The 19,866-nt window shown below is 40.8% G+C and overlaps 3 protein-coding genes across 4 annotated transcripts in view; 1 reads left to right on the forward strand and 2 right to left on the reverse strand.

Moving 5' to 3' along the window:
• The window catches only part of foxred2 (FAD-dependent oxidoreductase domain containing 2), a 12,059-nt gene extending 7,624 nt beyond the window's left edge, over window positions 1–4,435 (reverse strand). The window contains exon 1 of one of the 2 annotated variants that reach the window (XM_050068984.1): window positions 4,315–4,435. The gene's annotated coding sequence lies outside the window, so the exon portion shown is untranslated. Of the gene's footprint in view, window positions 1–1,658; window positions 1,817–4,314 lie in introns of those variants that run through there. The other variant, XM_050068983.1, reaches the window with a different exon arrangement.
• A 2,603-nt stretch (window positions 4,436–7,038) lies between these two features.
• hmox1a (heme oxygenase 1a) lies at window positions 7,039–10,740 on the forward strand. Its single transcript, XM_050069032.1, has 5 exons — window positions 7,039–7,191; window positions 7,274–7,385; window positions 7,482–7,697; window positions 9,960–10,232; window positions 10,377–10,740. The coding sequence occupies exons 1-5, from the start codon at window positions 7,142–7,144 to the stop codon at window positions 10,542–10,544; spliced, it is 819 nt and encodes a 272-aa protein (XP_049924989.1). The 5' UTR covers window positions 7,039–7,141; the 3' UTR covers window positions 10,545–10,740.
• A 1-nt stretch (window position 10,741) lies between these two features.
• mcm5 (minichromosome maintenance complex component 5) lies at window positions 10,742–18,508 on the reverse strand. The gene is made up of 16 exons (XM_050068979.1): window positions 18,188–18,508; window positions 16,730–16,856; window positions 16,490–16,618; window positions 16,230–16,402; window positions 15,970–16,125; window positions 15,704–15,873; window positions 15,441–15,612; window positions 15,248–15,359; window positions 14,795–14,938; window positions 14,645–14,710; window positions 14,388–14,564; window positions 14,154–14,266; window positions 13,915–14,043; window positions 13,661–13,803; window positions 13,119–13,246; window positions 10,742–11,063 (listed from the first exon to the last, which is right to left on the reverse strand). Exons 1-16 carry the CDS (start codon window positions 18,364–18,366, stop codon window positions 10,962–10,964), a joined length of 2,220 nt encoding a protein of 739 aa, XP_049924936.1. The 5' UTR covers window positions 18,367–18,508; the 3' UTR covers window positions 10,742–10,961.
• Between the last annotated feature and the right edge of the window lie 1,358 nt (window positions 18,509–19,866).

Consider the following 19,866-nt stretch of genomic DNA (forward strand, 5'->3'; position numbering starts at 1 on the left):
TTACATTGTATAAATTAGCCTAGCAGCTAGCAGGCTTTTCCTCTACTCATATAAAACCAGGGACAACAGCAACATTTAACAAAGGTAACGTTACAAAATTCAGCTCCATTACAACTCACAAGGTTCACTGACAAAACAACTGTCTTACACTAAACACGTTTTCCAAACAAATACAACATGCTAACACTATTAGCACAAGCCTATGGCATCTTACATTGTATAAATTAGCCTAGCAGCTAGCAGAGATTTCCTCTGCTCATATGAAGCCAGGATAAATCACACACAAGACTTAAAATTCTATTTTAGTGGAGGCTTTATTGTCTTCACAATTTATTGTTTCTTATCTGTGAAATTTAATTAAATCAAAGCTTTGTTTCCACTGAGGGAAATGGTTTCATCTTACAGAAACAGACAGGAGGTCTGCGTCGCTGTGATGAGTAGTTACATTTCTGGGGAGGTGCACGTCAGACTACGGCGTAGGGTATGTCGACACAGTCTAAGCCATAGGTATAGCGTTGATTAGATGCAAACGTATAAACTCAGCTTTAGAGCTCTCAAATTTCGACACAAAGTAGGGGATGATGCCCCCTTCCCCTTATTTCCTCTTTCAACCAATATATGGCATGAGTAGAGGAAAAATCTGCTAGCCACTAGGCTAATTTATACAATGTAAAATGCCATAGGCTTGTGCTAATAATGTTAGCATGTTGTATTTGTGGGGAAAATGTGTCCAGATAAAGACAAGTGTTTGTCTGTGAATGCTGCGAGTTATAGTGAAGCTGATTTGTGTACTTGTGTTTGAAATTGTCTCTATTAAGCCATGTTTAATGTGTGTTTAATGTGTGTTTTGAATCAACTAAACTTTACAGCACTTCACAGAAACCCCACCGCTGACCAGTGTTTTGGAAGTGTAACTGCAGAGTGACACAGACACACCACTGCACAAGTGTAAATGTTCACATGGACGTAGGACACAGCATAGCCTCCACATAGAGCTGACGCACAAGTATAAATCCACCTTAAAACAACAGTTAAGCAAGTTGTATGTGGTAAGATAAAACGTGTTACAACCATACCCAGTCTCCCCTACTATAACATCTGTATGGGTCTTACTTTAACATCCTGCTGCTGAGACACAAAGGAATATAGAAACTATAGCAAATAAACACCAAAAAATCCACTTATATCTCATCTGGACACATCTGGTATCATTGGAATCATTGTGTTGAGAATATTTCAACATTAGTTTTGTCTTTTTTTTTTTTTTTCATAGAGATTTGTTTATAAATGGTCTAAGACAGGTTATAAATTGTATTATGTACTTCCCTCCCAGCCTGGATGGACATGAGGGCCATGATTAGGCAACACTGACTACATCTTGAGTCTCGCTACTCTGAAGCACAAATATACAAACCAGCCCATAATAATCATGGCGTCTGACTTCACAGGCAGCTCATCTGATAAATGATGGACTTTAAATCAGTGTAAAGGAGCTGAGAGTTAGCATTGTGCTGAGGGAAGGATCCCCCGGCTCTCCTCGGACTCTCCAGCCGGTGTTATATCACCCTCCTGAGGATGCGGCGCTGCCATGAGCCGCTGAGGCAGATGTGAGGTCGGCCTGAGGATTATAATAAATAAACATGGAGACCTGACGTTACCTTTAAACCAGACGATCCCTCGAGCTCACCATCTGAGGTTCAACATGGATCAGACGTGTCCAGGCTGCTACATGTTTACTGATCAGCATTGTAAAGCACGATACGTGTGTGTGTGTGTGTGTGTATGTTTCCCCTCCGAAAATCCTCCAGTACAGCCCACTTCCCCCTCTGGATAACAAAACCAATGGAGTGCTGCCTGTACGAGGGGGCGTGTTAGAAACACCATAGAACACAACAGGGTGGAATATAATGGAGAAAAGCTACTGAAGATGTCCCACAGTCTCTGACCAGGGTGAAGTGATGAGGGAAATATGTGCACTGCATATTTTTCAAGTATTCAATATTAAAAAACAAAAAGAAATCCGGTTTCAGTAATAACAAGTGTCTGATGTGTTTTTTTCCGTACAGACTAAAAAAAAATTAATTAATTAAAAAAAACTCTGTTTCAGGTGTTTTAGTTTCCATACACATCATAAAAAATATATATAAATAAAAAAGTAAATCCGGTTTCAGTAATATTTGGTGTCCGATATATTTTTTGTATACACACAAAAACAAAACAAAACAAAAAAAAGAACCTCCAGATGAAAAATTATGTGTCCGATATGTTTGTTCCACACACACACACACAAACCCCCCCAAAAACTCTATTATTATGTTATATTTGGTGTCCCATGTGGTTTTTATTCCATACACACCAAATAAATAAATAAATAAGATAAAAGTAAAAAACAAAAAAATAAAAAATCTGGTTTCAGTAATAATAAATGTCTGATATATTGTTTTGTCATGCACACCAAACAAAATGAAATAAAACAACTGATTAATAAATTAAAAAATCCGGTTTCAGTGATATTTGGTGTCCGAAATATTGTTGTTTTTTCCATCCACACCAAAAAATAAAAAATAAAAATTATAAATATTAAATTATAAGATAACAAAAAACATAAGATAACAAACAATAAAAACTCTGGTTTCAGTAATAATTGGTATCCAATATGTTTTTCCCATACACACCAAAAAATAAAGAATCAAATAAAAAATAACTCTGGTTAATAAATAAAATTAAAAATCAAGTTTCAGTAATATTTGGTGTTCCGTGTGTTTTTTTTTTCATACACACCAAATAAATAAATAAGATGAAAATAAAAAACAAAAAAATCTGGTTTCAGTAATAATTAATGTCTGATATGTTTTTTTTCGTGCACACTAAATAAAATGAAAATAAAACAACTGATTAATAAATAAAATTTTAAAAAATTCGGTTTCAGTGATATCGGGTGTCTGAAATGGGTTTTTTTTTCATCCACACCAAAATAAATAAGATAACAAATAACATAAGATAAAAAATAAAAACTCTGGTTTCAGTAATAATTGGTATCCAATGTGTTTTTCCCATACACACCAAAAAATAAAGAATCAAATAAAAAAATAACCCTGGTTAATAAATAAAATATAAATTCAAGTTTCAGTAATATTTGGTGTTCCATGTGGGGTTTTTTCACACACACCAAATAAATAAATAAGATGCAAATAAAAAAAAATAAAATAAATAAAAATAAAAAACCCTCTGGTTTCAGTAATAATAAATGTCTGATATGTTTTTTTCATGCACACTAAATAAAATAAAATGTAAAAAATATGGTTTATGTGATATCGGGTGTCTGAAATGTTTTTTTTTTCATCCACACCAAAATAAATAAATAAATAAGATAACAAATAACAAAAGATAACAAAAAAATAAAAACTCTGGTTTCACTAATAATTGGTATCCAATATGTTTTTTCCACACACACCAAAAAAAGAAAATAAAAAACATCAGAAGAGCTTATGAAGGTAAAATATTCTGTAACGTTTGTATGGATACAAAACACTGTGTTTAGTGAAATGAAGCCAACACAGGAAGTTCCAAAACCTGCAGTTCCTCTAATGTCCACTTGAGGCTGGCGCTAAGAGTGAGTCAATCCCCACAGACCTCCATGTTAAAACTTTACAGCAGAAATAAACATGTTTACAGCCTGATACAAAAAAACTGTTTTGGTCTCTATAGCTAAAGTCCCCGTTTATGACAGCTGTACAGGAGTGACATCATCTAAGTGACATCATCCTCATCTCCTCAGTCAGATCCACCTCTCACTCCTCCACTGCGCTAGCCTCTCGCCCAAATATGGTCACCTCTGGCTCCAAAAAACTAATATGGCGACGGCCGAAATGCCAAACTTGAAAACAGGAGTCCACAAACCAATGGGTGACATCACCATATCTGTGTCTATTATTTTATACAGATGTAGGCTCATGAACTCTTTTGGCCATGATAAGAATGTGATCTCGTGCCAGCCCTGTACTGTATATTTTATTTGACCTAAATGGAATAACTTCCTGGCTGTAACAGTAAAGCTGTCTCTCTTTCTCTTTGCTCTGTCAGGACGTCCAACAGGCCTTCACACAGTCACCATATGTTACTGTGTGTGTCACTGTTAGTCTGTGTTACTGCGAGTTACTCTGATCAAACTGTTGAAACAAATTCAGCTGTGTTCTCTTCATCTCTGCTGCAGGGTGACGTATGATAGACGCATTAATCTACACTTGTGTTTTAGCTGAACAGTTTAAACACATGATATCTGCTGCTTTCTGGCTGATAAAGACTTTTACTCACCGTCACGTAGAGGACACAGAGTGAGTGGAGGATCCTTCTGTCCAACTGTTCCTGTCTGTGTAACTTTCCCCAGGCAGGTGGGACACACAGGATTATTTGTCTAAACACAAAAACATTTAGTGGTCTCCGCCCAAAGCATAAGCCCGTCCTCTTCAGAGGTTTGTCTGAAGACACTTGTTGCAATAATAAAGATAATCTACGAAGGGTCAAGAGGCCTGCTGTAATCTTTAATCTGAGCATTTTACATTTTCTGACTATCTCTCAATAATAATAGCGGGACTGTTCACTCTATAACCAAACGCACATCTGTCCTCTGACCTGTAGAGCTCTCTATCAGTCTGGATTGTTTTGGTGTGAGTTGCCGAGTATTTGAGTGTTGAGTGTTTGCTTAATTTGCGTATTTCACATTGTGTCCAATGGGTTCATTTTATCCATCACGCCACCCAGTTGGAATTCGTGTCTAATCATGTCTTGACTTTACATGTAATTGATTCATGCAAATTGTTTCATATGTTGTATTTACGTCCTCGGATCGGGTATCGGCACCGATCATGTTATTTTTACAAAATCAGAATCGGTAATGAAAGATCGGAGGAATCAAAACAAAAAGAATGGCCAGGTTTTTTATCTATGTTCATTGTTGCCTCCGCTTTCCTCCTTTCTTTGTATTGTAACAGAGCGTCCTGGGTTCGCCCAACTTAGTGCGGCTAATGAGCAATAAATGGTCAGGAGTCGAGACAACAGGTTCAGCGGCCACCGTTTCTCTCTTTATTCCGAGCAACACAGCCACACCTAACGGCAGAACCTTGCCTACCACAGCCCTACGGCAACTCTGGAGGGACAATTTGTTTACAATTCAGAATTTGTTTGCATTTTGTGCTGCTGAACCACCGATAAGCTTTTTGGATAATATTTAAATAAAAAATAAACCTTATGGGACAACTTGGATGAATTCTTTTTTTGTTCTTGCAAAGTATCGGATCGGACTCGGTATCGGATCGTATGCAAAAAAAATGTGATCGGGACATCCCTAGTTGTATTCACACCAAGCATGACGCAAATTTTCATGTTGCGTTACTTGCACAAGTTTGAACGAATATTTTGTGTTGACTTGCTTCATACGGGCACGAAATCACTGAATCAATGAATGAACTTCCACCAGTACATCTTCACTGCATCTCAACGTTGATTGGCTTTTGTGGCACAAATTGGTCACTGAAGTTTGAATTTTTTAATTGCGCCACGTATTTGCATTTTTTGCGTAATTTGCATCGCTTCCAATGGGTCCATTCCGTCCATTGTGTCGCTCTGTGGGAATTCGCATCTTATCGCCTCTCTACATTGACTTTACCTGGATATGACTCGCACTAATTGTTTTATATGTTGTGTTCACACCAAACCTGATGTGAATTTTCGCGTCACATTACTCACCTGAGTTTGAAAGCTAGAATATTTTGTGTTGACACGCTTCATACACGCGTGAAATCACTGAATCGATTAATGAACTTCTGAGGGTACGTCCTCACTACATACATCCCTGAAGGATCTCAATGCTGATTGGCTATCGGGGTGCGAATTGGTCGATGGTGTTCAGATTTTCAACTGTCACGAATAAGGATGTGACACAAATTCGCACTACTCCCTTTATTCGCTACTTAATTCGCGTGTTTCGCATCATTTGCATTGTGTCCATTGTGTCCAACATGCCAAGCATGCGACCTGGGGGAAATGTGCGTCTAATCGTGTCTTTACATTGACTTCACATGTTATTGACTTCCGCAAATTGTTTCATTTGTGCCCAGTGTGAACACAACATTATGTTGTGTCATTGGCGTCATATGTCCCTGGAGGATCTCAATGCTAACTGGCTATCGTGGCGCGAATGGGTTGCTGAAGTTCAGTTTTTTAAACTCTTGCAAATAAGTGTATGACACAAAATTGCGCACCTCGCTTCATTTGCGCTGCTGAATTCACGTATTTCGTGTCTTCATCGTCGTGTCCATCATGTCCATTGCGTCCAACATATCGGCCAGCAGGAATTCACATCTAATCGCATCTTTACCTTGACTTTACGTGTAACTGTGTCGCGCAAATTGTTTTATTTGCGCCTGGTGTGAGCACAACATTACAGGCAGAAGTTGACACTGTGTCCCAGAGCGTCAACAACCAACCCACCTGGGTACCTCTCACGTCATATGTAGACGTTGAAAGTCGATGACCAAACGTTGATATGTGACGAGGTCGGAGTGAGAATGTGTTGGATATTCTGTTAAATGTTCATGTTTTCTGGTTCTTGTTTGAATCAAATGTTCAAATAGTTTGTGTTGGTTGTTTTATTTTCTTGTAACTTTAGCTTTTTAATACTGTACCAACTGACCTGACCTGACAGGCCGATTGTCACAAACTAACATGTTCATTTATAGCTGAGACTTTAACCTTTGTTAGATGATTCTAACATGACTTATACCAGAGAAATACATCAGAGAGGGAAAAGTGTGCTGACTAACCCTGTTCCTCCCTCAGCATCAGCACAAACAGCAGCCTTAAACTGAGCTTTTGGTTTCTGCCTTGTCATGTTTTCAGATTTCCTCTCACATGCCTGCTGTGTCATGTTTAGGCCTCAGCAGTGTTTTGGTGAGACGAAAGTCAGCAGTCACACTTCCCCTTTGACTCAGCAGCTGCAGCACAGCAGGGCTGTATAAAAGAGGACGGAGCCGTGAGAAGGACACAGAGGACCGATAACTCACAGGAGGAGGACCGACCTGCTGACGAAGGAGAGAAGACTTCAGTTTCTAACTTAATCAGCCTTTTGTTACAGTCTGCACAGATGGAGAACATGAAGAGCGCCAGGAAAGAAGACACAGGGGACGTCGGCAGGTATGAAGACACTTTGATCAAACCAAACTTTTATTTTTATGCTGTAAAAGTTCCTTTAATAACTGTGTCTTTCTCCTGTCAGTGATTTATCGGAGCAGATCAAAGCAGCCACTAAGACCAACCACATCAGAGCTGAGAACACACAGCTGATGTTGAGCTACCAGAAGGGTCAGATCACGCTGCCGCAGTACAAGGTAAACTGCACACACTGGCATATGAACACACGTGTGGGCTGACACAAAGGTCACACTCTCTGGATGTTGACCTGTATCTCTCTGTTCCTGTTTCAGGTGCTGCTGTGTTCCCTCTACGAGATCTACAAGGTGCTGGAGGAGGAGCTGGACAGGAACTGCTCCCATCCAGCCGTGGCGCCGATCTACTTCCCTCAGGAGCTCGCCCGTCTGGAGTCACTCGAAAGAGATCTGGAGCATTTTTTCGGCTCGGAGTGGAGGAAGAGGGTGATTGTTCCTGCAGCCACACACAGATACCAACAGAGACTACGACAGGTGAGTGAAGAGGAGGCACCTCCGTTAATCCTCAGCCGCGATACGATACTATAACGATACTCAAGTTACGATACAATATCATCATGATTTAAATGTTTTGCTGAGTATTGCCAAAACATATAGTGCAATTTCTTAACTTATTTAAACTGCAAAAAACTTTATCAACATCTGTTGTATCTGTTAGATCAGGGCTGCCAAAGTTAACACGTTAATAACCAGTTAAAGAGAACTCCTTTCAACGCTACAAACTTTTTTGACGCACGATTAACACACATACCGTCTATAATTACAACCCTCGGTCCACCCGAGTGGGAGATCAGGAAGCAATGCAGCTGTAAATTTATGAATGGCGAGCAAACACAAACCTCTGTGAGCAGACACAGATAAAGGAAGGCGTCGTCTGCCACATGATTCTCTCAGCAAGACCAAAGTTTTTGCATTTACTGTCGATGTGAACTGAGTTACTGCCAGAGTGCGTCGAGCTGCTTAAAAAACTACGGGATGTTTAGATAACCTTTACAAGTGTAATGTTGGACACTACATTGTGTTAAAGTATCTTTGTTCACTCACATGTTGATAAGGATATTAAAAACATAAAGAATATCCCTTTAAGGTTCATTTAGAACAGGTAAAAATGTGCGATTCATTTGCAATTATTAGCGAGTCAGCTATAATCTTACGATTAATCGCAATTAAATATTTTAAGCAATTGACAGCCCTAATTAAGATGGAATTTTAAGGCTAAGATAAGTGTATTAAAACTTGAGGAACATCCCTTTAAGGTTCATTTAGAACAGGTAAAAAATGTGCGATTAATCATGAGTTGACCGTGGACAATCATGCGATTAATCAAGATTAAATACTTTAACCGACTGACAGCCGTAATTACGATAAAGTTTTAAGTCTGTTTGTGTCACTTCCGTCATTTTTATCGCAGGAAAAATTTATCTGGCGACTGAAAACATGATTTTATTATTCCAGTAGGCTACCAAATGTTTAATTTGTATTTGTACGATACAAAAGTTAATATTGCCACACAAAATATCACAATACTATGCTGTATTAATTTTCCCCCATAAACCTACTCATTTATAATATTTAAATAATGTGATTGGATTTCAGATCGGATCAAATCTTGAAAATAAGTTGTTTAAAAGAATAAAAGTATTCTGAAATCAGATTTGATCGCATAATTCAGTGTTGGTTTTGATCTGGATCAACCCAGCTGACGTTGCATTGTTTATTCACTGTTGAATTATGTTTTGATTCGGAAAGATGAATCAGCATTGATTTTACAATGTTGTTTCAAGGTTGTTCCATAAACTTCAAACGTTGCTTCAAAATTGTTCAAACGTTGAAACAGATCTTTCTAAAACCTCAATATTGAACTGCAGGTTCTGTGAAATGATGAAATGGTTCAGTCCATGTGACAGCAGGGGTCAGTGCGATGTGGACAACTCATAAACCCGCTTATGTAAACATGTGCGGCTGACTGCAGCCTGAGAATTTTGTTAACCTTGTTAATCATCAGAATTAAATGTAGTTTCAATGTTGAAATAGATATTAGAGAGGGAATTATGATGCATCATATACAGCAAAAAGGCTTTTTACCTACTTACTGCTTGTTTTTCATGTAAAAGGAGGTCATATTAAGAAGAAGACTTTATAGTTATTGTGCATTGCACAACGAAATTACGTGTAGTACCCTCGGCAAGATAACAGCACAATAAAAAGGACAGACAGTATATACATATAAATTTAAAAAGACGTCAGTAAGGTATAAAAACAAAGTGCGTGAGAGATATAGCAGCAGTATAAAAACATAAAAAGTATAAAAAGTTGTTTCATAGTTTACCAGTTATGACACACACACACACACACACCATTTTTGCACCTTAGTTGACTCCTGTATTGTGTCATCTTGTCATATGATGAAATAGACTTAATAGACAACATCAAAAAATGTTACCCAACAATCATGATTGCGTACCTGTATATGACAAAAATATCAAAGAAAATAAGGAACTATTCATTTAATTGAAGTGTTTTATATACATAGCATATAGCCTATAGTAAATGGCACCTTTTTAAATTTAATGTGAGTTCTTCTTTGAACACAGATGTAGTTCCAAGGTGGCCCCCCTCTGCCCGCACTGTCTGTATTTACGTCCCTGCCAAAGCTCAGTCAGGTTACCTCTGAACACCTGGGTCCAGAGGATTCCCCTGTTGCTGAGTAACATCTGAACCTGTTTTTTTTTTCAGATTGGCAGAGAGAGCCCAGAGCTGCTGGTGGCTCACGCCTACACTCGATACCTCGGCGACCTATCAGGAGGTCAGGTGCTGGGGAAGATCACCCAGAAGTCTCTGGGGCTGAGCAGCAAAGAGGGGCTTTCTTTCTTCTCCTTCCCCGGCGTGAGCAGCCCACACCGCTTCAAGCAGCTGTACAGGGGCCGCATGAACAGCATCGAGCTGACGGAGCAGGAGAGGGCGGCGGTGCTGGAGGAGGCCGTCGCCGCCTTCGAGCTCAACATCCAGGTGAGAACAGCAGAATCAGAGAGATGACTGACAGTGTCCGTGCCCGATGGTGACATCCAGAATATCTTTAAGTAACAGTGAAACTGGTAAAAACAGGAAGTGAATGTGTCGACACAATCTGAGATTTTATGTCTGTTCCTGCAGGTTTTTGATGACTTGCAGAAAATGCTGAGTGTCACAACAGCAGCAGCGGACCAATCAGAGAGCAGCGCCGTCAAGGCCACCATGTTCCCATCTTCACCCGTCATGAGGATCACCGTGGGAGTGTGTGTGGCTCTGACCACTATTGGGATGGGACTCTACGCCATGTAGACTTTGCCTTTACATTTATACGCACACACAGCACTTTAATAACTTTAATAACGCTTCATGCACCTCGTGAAATCTATAAACCATCAAATCAGCTGAACAGATTTTCTACTCGTCATTTGTATAAAGTTCATGAAAACAATCATATACTGTCTATTTTTTATGATTTCTGTTGAATAAAATCAGAATTTGAACCAAAGTGACTTGAAATACTTTATTTATTTTTTAACATCTTAATGTGACATTTTTCACTGTTTTACTTTGATCAGACTGTTGGTGCCTTAAAACCAAACTGAATCAGCTCCGTCACTTTTCACCGGGGCTGAGATCAGGAATTATTCTGCGATGCAGAGCAACACAAACAAACAGGCACAAACTATTTACATAAACAACAACATGTGTGAGAGCTCAGTTCTTTTTCTACTTGACTCTGTAGAGAACCTTCCTCTGCATGCGGTGCTGCAGCTCGCCCCTCCTCAGCATCAGGTGCAGGACTTTGTAGATGGCGTGCTCTGGGTATTTCTGTACAGTGGAACAAACGGGAGAATACAAAGAGGTTACTCTGAGAAAAAAAACTCTTACTTTGGTCTAGTTTTCCTTCTCTAAACTGGTTTTCATTTTCTGTCTATGTTGCCTTTGTGTGCTGCACAAATAACCCGTCTCATCTTGCCTGAGGTGAAACTCGCATAAGCCATGTTGCAGATCTACATATTTCTTTCTGTGAGTAAGAAACAGTAGTCTTCCTCTTTTCACTCTCGGACTGAACGCCCACAGGTCATTAAAAGCACTTATCACAAATGATCAGGAACTAATCTGTGTTCATTTCTTTTTAAGCCCCTACCTAAAACTGTAGTTGTTTTAACGCAGGATATCGCTGGTTAACCTCCTGAGAACATGTCGGCCTGTAGGTTAATCTTGCTACTCTCTAGCTGAACAGCAGCACTACGCTGTACCACATTAAGAACAAAGCTAATAAGGTATTAATGCCACACTGGTTAGTTAGCCATGGCTGCTCTGCACCAGATCAGCAGGAAGCTAGCTAGCGGCTCCGCTTATTTGGTGGTAACATGGTGCCAACCCATGGTGGTGGGCTGGTGTCAAAGGTTAGAGATGACCCCAACTAAAGGCCAAGGAGGGGCCATGACAAGGTCTAATGGTTGACCTTGAAATTGGATCAAGTAAGACAATTTTCGGTTGCACTTTACTTGAAGGTATCTACATAAGGGTGACATGACACTGTCATAACTATGACATGACAGTCATGAACATTATGAACATGTAATAAACATTTATGACTGCTGTCATTAAGTGTCATTCGGTTTTTGTAATGACAAGTTGACATTGTTTGGGTTGTCTTGATTATGACAACTTGACATTAACCAGGATGACACTAACTGACATTAACAAGAGATGCACCTCTTTGTGTGTTTATGACAAGTTGACATAATGATTATTATTGTTATGACAAAGACATCTTGTGGTAATGTCATCCTGGTTAATGTCAAGTTGTCATAATCAAGACATCCCAAACAATGTCAACTTGTCATTACAAAAACCAAATGGCACTTAATGACAGCAGTCATAAACGTTTATGACATGTACATAATGTTCATGACAGGTTCATGTCATAGTTATGACACTGTTATATCACTCTTATGTAGATACCTTCATGTAAAGTGTTACGCAATTTACTTACTGACTTAAAACACTGACAATACAAGTTATATAAGCCCACTAATGTAAACATGTGAGGTGGACTCAGCCTGATTAGCCAAGTCAGAATGGCGGACCAAAGCCCAGGAGCTCCAAAGAGGAGCCAGGTACGGGGAGAGCAGGAAAGTAAAAGGAGCAGAGAGGCATTATACAACAAAACAGGTGTGACGGGCGAAGCTGAAGGTGAGAAGAGAGGCAGACTAATTTTTAGGAAGAAAGCTACAGTGAAAACACAGTTATCATATTAAACTAGAGGACCTGAGGGATCCACCATGTCAGGATATCTGGTCGGAAACAGGGCCAAATAACGCTCCAAAGTTAGGCTAACTTTTAGCGAGGGAAAAAGGGAACATTGCCATTTTTCAAACTGGTGTATTTAAATATGTCTGCATGCTGGCGTCCCTGAGCAGTGTTGGAGTTACATAAATTGGGTTTGACGGGAAAACCAAGAGTTGACAGCATTATACTCTTTACACTGTTTCTGTTGTGCACACAAGTTGACCAATATTTGATTAAAGTAGTGTTTTTCAGTCATGATTTGATTGTGTGATGTACTAATACCTCGCAGTAACTTCTTCAGTCAATGTCTGATTTCACTTTTCTCTAATCATGTATTGGAGGGCATTTTTTCCAGCCAAAAAAAACAGTAAACACGTGTGGAAATATGATTAATTGGATTATAATTGCAGGAAGCAAACCATTCAGCATGGTGATGTGTGTAGAGATTTAAATTTGTAATTTAAAGTCACACTTTAGTCTTTTTTTGATTAGTTTCAGTCAACATTTCCTCAGTGGAAGTTTTCATTTGAGTCTTGTTTCACATCATTCTATATGTATTTCCCTTCATGATATTGTCACACTGACCTGTTTGGTGAAGTCCTGGACGATGCTGTGCTCAGACACCTGGGAGCCGATGGCAAAACGTCTCTTCAGCTGCTTCTCAACGCGTGAGATCATCTCCTGGTCCTCCTGAGACGTGAAGCCCTCCACTCCTGGAGACAGAACGAGGTCAGAGAGACGTTCAGAAAACATAAAGCTATTATAGTGTGTCCAGTTTAAAGATACGATGTCACCCTACAGATCCGTCAGGTAAACTCAGGCATCAAAAACACCACCTGTCACGTTCTAAGTTTTAAGTGATTTAAACTTACTTGACACAATCATATGTAGTATTTTTTCATAAAATTGAACTGTCAGTGTTTATCTTGGCTTTGGTCAAATTTGCATTCTGACTACAAACACTTCTGATTTCTAGATGCATGTAGGCCCTGCGTGGTCTCTCCTAGGTATTGTAAAACTCAAACATCCTTATGCGTTTTCCTTCCACTGAACCATGACTTGTGTCCTTACACTCCTGAAGATCCACGTGTTACAATAATAGTCACAAGTACAAAACCAAAACACACCTGAGAGGCTGCCGGACAGCGCAGCGTCCAGTGTGGACACCTGGAAGAGTCTGAGAGCCTCGTCGACCTCTTCCTCTCCGGCCACGGCCTGCAGCTTCATCTTGGCCAGAGACTCTGCGATACGCACCACCGCCTCCAGCTGCCTGAAGACGCAAAAACATACTTGATGACTGAGGAGCACTGACGCATCAACAGGTGGAGTTTAAAGGATCATCACTGATGAGTGGATTTGAACAGCAGCATGTTAAACCTACCTGACAGTGATGGGGATGGAGGGTCTCTTGTCAGTCTCTCTCTCGTGCTCTCGGGCGCCGCTCCTCATCACCACGTATCTGTTCTTCAGCTTCTCCGCAGCCGCAGCAGAGAGCCGAGGTCCGCATTTCCTGTGAGCAAACATTCACACCAAATCATGTTATTGAGTCCAGTAAGAGCAGAGAGTTATTTCATCGTGAGTGGAAGAAAATGTGCAACAAACACTAATTTAGAGACTCACGTTCTGGAGTAGGCGATGTATTTCTTGAAGGTGGCGAGCGGGATCTCGCCCTCGACGCCTTCGGTCTGTGTCTGAGCGCTCAGGTGGACGTTCATCACGTGACGAGCCAGTGTCTACAAACACACAAGTATTAAAGAACATTAAACTCAATATAAATGTTCACGATTTAAAGGATTTGCACGAGTACAAATCCGGCTTTAGAAGCAGCGTCCTCTGTCACGTGTGTCTCCTCACCATGTCTCTCTGCTGGTCGTGCTGATCCTTGATGATGAAGATCATGTCGAAACGGGACAGGATGGTGGGCATGAAGTCGATGTTGTCCTCCCCCTTTGTGTCGTCCCAGCGACCGAACACGGAGTTAGCAGCAGCGAGCACGGAGCAGCGGGAGTTGAGGGTGGTGGTGATGCCGGCCTGGGAGGAGTCAGGATGTTAGTTCGGCCTGTGATCCACTCAGTGCAGAGAGGAAACTGTGATGTGAGGTCAGTAAATACCTTGGCGATGGAGATGGTCTGCTGCTCCATGGCTTCATGGATGGCCACTCTGTCGTCTTCTCTCATCTGAACAACACAAGTAGTTTGTCTTTAATCCGGGGACACAGATAAAGTTAACGTCCTCCTGCTGCTATATGAGATGGTTTTTACCTTGTCAAACTCATCGATGCACACGACTCCTCCGTCGGCCAGCACCATGGCTCCGCCCTCCATGATGAACCCACGAGTGTTGGGGTCCCTCAGCACAGAGGCGGTCAGACCGGCTGCACTGCTGCCTTTACCTGAGGTATAAACCTGGAGACACACGGAGACGGCTCAGCATCAGAGGGTCAAGTTACAACACAGTCTCACTGCGACCTCGGTCATGAACTTTCTGGGACGCCGCGTGCATGGTCTTCCTTTAAATTATACTTAGTTTTTACAGGAAATACACTGCTCTCCCAAGTGAAAATCGGTGTTTGTTCGACCCTCCATGTCAGTGTCTGACGCTGGAAGTCGCTGATCAATGGCTGATTATCAATGACTTCGGAGTGAGACCAGATTGCTATTTACAAGCCACAAGAAAAGATAATATTGAGTTGCCATGGGAGGCTGGATATTTACCCCAATAGGTGAACATCTCTCCACAAACTTGAGCAGCTGAGACTTGGCTGTACCCGGATCTCCCAGCATCAACAGGTTGATGTCGCCCCTTCGAGTCAGACCGTCAGGCAGCCTGAAAGAACAGGAAGCGTCACTAAACATGTGAGGAGAGGGTTTACACTTCACTGCTCTGGAGTACATGTGTGAGCCTCACCTCTTCCTCGACCCTCCGAACAGCAGACAGGTGATGGCCTTCTTCAGATCATCACTGCCGTAGATGGAGGGAGCGACGGAGCTGGCCAGAGAGGTGTAGATGTTAGGAGTGGCAGCGAGTACTCTCAGCTCCTCCTCTTCCTGTGGAGAGACAGATCCAGTCGCACCACGACCTGGAAGACAAAAAACATCAACATCCAACTCCTCCGTCCACAGAAAGGAAATGCATTCATTACACTAATAGATGAGTGTTTTAATGTTTACCTGCACCCTCTGTGTCCATCTGGATGCCGACCACCCGCAGGTAGGACGCACGGATCCCCACACCAGCGCTTTTCTCTTTGCCTTTGGTCTTCGCAGCAGCCATCTTCTTGATGGAGTAGATACCCATGATGGTCACTCTGTTGCCTGGGACCACACGGTCACACAGATACCTGAGAGAGGAGGAGCAGATGAAACAAGTTTGAGCTAACAATGCTTTATGTTTCTAACTCTGTGGATGGACCAATGCCTGAGAGTTTGCTCCGCACCGGTCACAGTAGAGCTGCAGGTGACGGGGCATCTCTCCGTGAGGCACCGCGTCTGGAGACTCCTGCAGGCGCAGAGTCTGGAAGTCGACGCAAACACAGCGGTCTGGGATGATGAAGTAGGGGTCGACAGGACACTTCACTCTTCCAACATTCTCACTGAGAAGAGAGGAAAGTTGTTGAACTTAATGGGAAGATGTTTGTTTCGAAATGCTCACGTCAGTCATTCCTGTTGCCTTCTTGATCCAGACGTTCACACTCACGTGTTGCACTTGCGTGGCAGAGCGTAACCCTGCAGGCCCGGGGGCAGAGGGATGTTGCTGATGATGTTGCGGCAGCCGCGACACTGCAGACACACTTTGGTAGCCTTCGCCCTCACTGCTGTGGCTGAGATGATGATGCCGTGGATCTTCACCAGACGAGACACCTGCTCGGACTGCAGGAGGAGGAGAACGACATGATGTCATCAAACGGTCGATGAGAAACATGAGAATGAGAGATATAAAAAGGAGTGTGTTTGTACCTTGAGGCCACGGATGGAAGCGTGATGTGCGTCACTCTTCAGCATGACCTGGATGTCCTGGACCGTCTCCTCCCCTGCAGGACGGGGACGGGTCACCTCGTCGGCCACCTCCTTTGCAGCCTCCTCAAGCTGTAATGTAGAGCGGAGAGTTAGAGGAAAGAAATCACTGTAACTATGGCTGTGTGAAACTGGCTCACCAGTCATTTTAAAGTTATCACAGTATTTTAGTTTGAGACTGACCAGCGGCAGGTTCTCAGACGGCAGCTTGTAGAGACAGTCTGACAGATCCTCATCAAAACTGGCGAGGTCCTCCATCTCCACCTCCACCCAGTACTCCCCCAGGGTGTAGTGTCTCTTCAGGTCATCTCTGATTAAAATAAGAAGACAATAAATGTTATTACACGGTGTTATAAAACTAAAGCTGTCATACCCCAGAACAAAAAGAACAGCAGCTATGAAGTCTGATCAAATAAAAGTTTGCGTGTATTGTCATGTGTAAATAAAAAAATGAATGTGCTGAGTGGCACTCTCTGCCTACACAACAAAAAAAAAGGAAAAAGAAACCTTACAACAAAAAAGACATGAGAAAGAAAAATTAACAAAAAAACAAACAAACATTACTGCAAAAAAGAACCTTACGACAAAAAAAGACAGCATAGCAAAAAAGAAATATTACCACAAAACACACTTCCACAAAAAGAAAAACTATAGCAAAAAAACAGTGCCGCAAAAAGAAAAATGATCGCAAAAAAAACATTTCTGCTAAAAGAAAAATGATCGCAAAAAAAAAACATTTCCGCAAAAAGAAAAATGATCGCAAAAAAACACTGCCACATATATATGTGAAAACATAAATAAGAAACGCCTTTGCTAAAAAAAAAAAAAAGAATCAATACCGCAAAAAATAAAATTAATTATACCACAAAAAAGGAAAATTACAACAAAAAAAGACATATTAACATGAAAAAAATTACAAAAAAAACTGCCACAAAAAAGAAAAGTGACTGCAAAAAAATTAGATACGTTACCGCAAAAAAATAAATAAATAAATAAATAAATAAATATATACCATTACTGCATAAAAAGAAGAAAGAATCAATACTGGAAAAAAATTGCAAAAAACTGTACCACAAAATAAAAAACATTGCCACAACAAAAGTTTTTTTTACCAAAATATATAAATAAATAAATAAAAATAACAGGAAGAAGAAACATTCCCACAAAAAATAAATAAATATTACCATGAAAACAACAACACTGTTACAGATACTGTAGCTTCAGCCTAATATTTTAAATTACACATTCAATTAACTGCAGTTTTTGTCACTTCCATGGCCTCATATTCCAGCCACAAAGCTTGCTGCTTGACTAAACATACTACGCTCCAGAGATGCTGGGTCCTACATTTCCCATGATGCAACTCAATGACCCCCCTGCACCCCAGTCCTTCATTAGCTGGCTGTTAGTTTAAGTCACAAGCCCACATTTAGAGGACTTTGATGACATCATCAGGGTCATTTTTTCAGACATTAGACATCTCCCACATCAGACTGTATAACGTTAACACTACGCTCCTCACGGTGAGTAAATCTAACGCCGTATGTTAGACTGTGTCTCTAACAGTAGAGTCATACGGCTCAGCACTCGCTTTACACACCAGACTCTATACCTACAGGTGTGTGATGGTTATGAACGGACCTGTATTTGTAGGTGAAGCCGGTCCGGTCGGTCCCGACCCTGAACTGCCGGAGGAACTCCCTGAACCGCTTCTTGATGTGGACCCTCTTCTGTCCTCCTTCATCTCCTCCTGCTCCCTCTCCTCCTCCTCCTCCGAAGCTGTCACTGTAATAAACTCCCGGGTCGTCGAAGCCAGACATCCTGCAGCAGCTCGGTGATCAACACGGGACGAACCGGAGCTCAGACTAAAGAGAGTTTAAGGTCAGATACGGTGGACGTTAAACTACCGGAGACAAACGCTGCTCACAGTCTCTGCTCCGCGGCAAAAACTGAACTCTTTCCTATCTGTTTCCCGCGAAACGATTCTCGCACCGCCCCTCTGCTGTGCTCTGATTGGCTAGAAGAAGATACCACCCGCTACTATTGGTCACAGCGGCTTTGCGGGGGCGTGGTTTCGGTTTGAAGGTGGGGCTTGTGAGCACTGGTGGCGCGAAAAAGACAACAGGAGGAGGAAGCAGCAGCATGTGGAGCAGCAGATATGTGACACAAAGGAGCAGGAATACAAACTGAAGTGCAAACTGATCACAGACACATTAATATACACAGACTGAAGACTGTTTTAAGGAGCTCTCTTTACTCTGTATATACAGTGGGGACTGTTGACAGTAAAATAATATATAACTGGGTCAGTTTTAAAGGTTTCTACGTCATTTTATTTTCTTAACCTCCAGATGTTTCCCTCTCCAGACATGTTGAAAGAGGAGACACCACAGATGAATGGGGTTAAACTTAGAATCAACAGATATCAGTTGATGACTTACATCAAGATAATTATTTTTTTGTAATAATTCTAATTTATAAAGTGCTGTTTAAAAGTGCTTTACATGTCAATAATTAAAACAGACAAGACTTGAAATTAACTTTTAAAAGAACTGATTAAATGAACTAAACACTCAAGTAAAATCATTAAAGGCTCTCTGATAAAAGTGTGTTAAGAAGGGACTTAAAGAGATCTCTGCCTCGGCCGACCTGATTGTTCCAGAGCCTCGGGGCCCTGATAGGAAACACTCTGTCCCCTTCAGTTTTCAGCTGGACCTCTGGAATAGACAAAAAAAAGACGTCTGCCCGAGGACCTCAGAGTAAGTCCTGGTGTGTACGGCACTGAGAGGTTGGAGATATAGCTGAAAAAAGACCTATCACTGTAAAAAAAAAAAATAAAAAAACTTTACCACAAAAAAAAATCTTACAACAAAAAAAATACAGTATGGCAAAAAAGAAATATTACCACATAAAAACACTGCTGCAAAAAGAAAAATTATTGCAAAAAAAACCACTGCTGCTGCTGGAAAAAAAAAAAATATATATATATTATATATATATTTATATTAACTAACTTAAAAAAGAAACACGTCTGGTAAAAAAAAAAAAAAAAAAAAGAATCAATACCGCAAAAAATACTGCAAATAAATAAATAAATAAAAAAATACCACAAAAAAGAAATATTACCACAAAAAATTACAAAAAACACTGCCACATAAAAGGAAAATTACTGCAAAAAAGAACTATCACAGCAAAAAACAGAAATGTTACCGCAAAAAAAATAACAAAAAAACATAACCACAACTCAAAATGGCTCGCAAAAAAAATACAATCATGTATCCTGGCAGCTGAGTTCTGAACAGTCTGGAGTCGATTAATAG

Source organism: Epinephelus moara, chromosome 18 (genome assembly GCF_006386435.1).
Source record: "Epinephelus moara isolate mb chromosome 18, YSFRI_EMoa_1.0, whole genome shotgun sequence".
Classification (NCBI taxonomy): Eukaryota; Metazoa; Chordata; class Actinopteri; order Perciformes; family Serranidae; genus Epinephelus; species Epinephelus moara.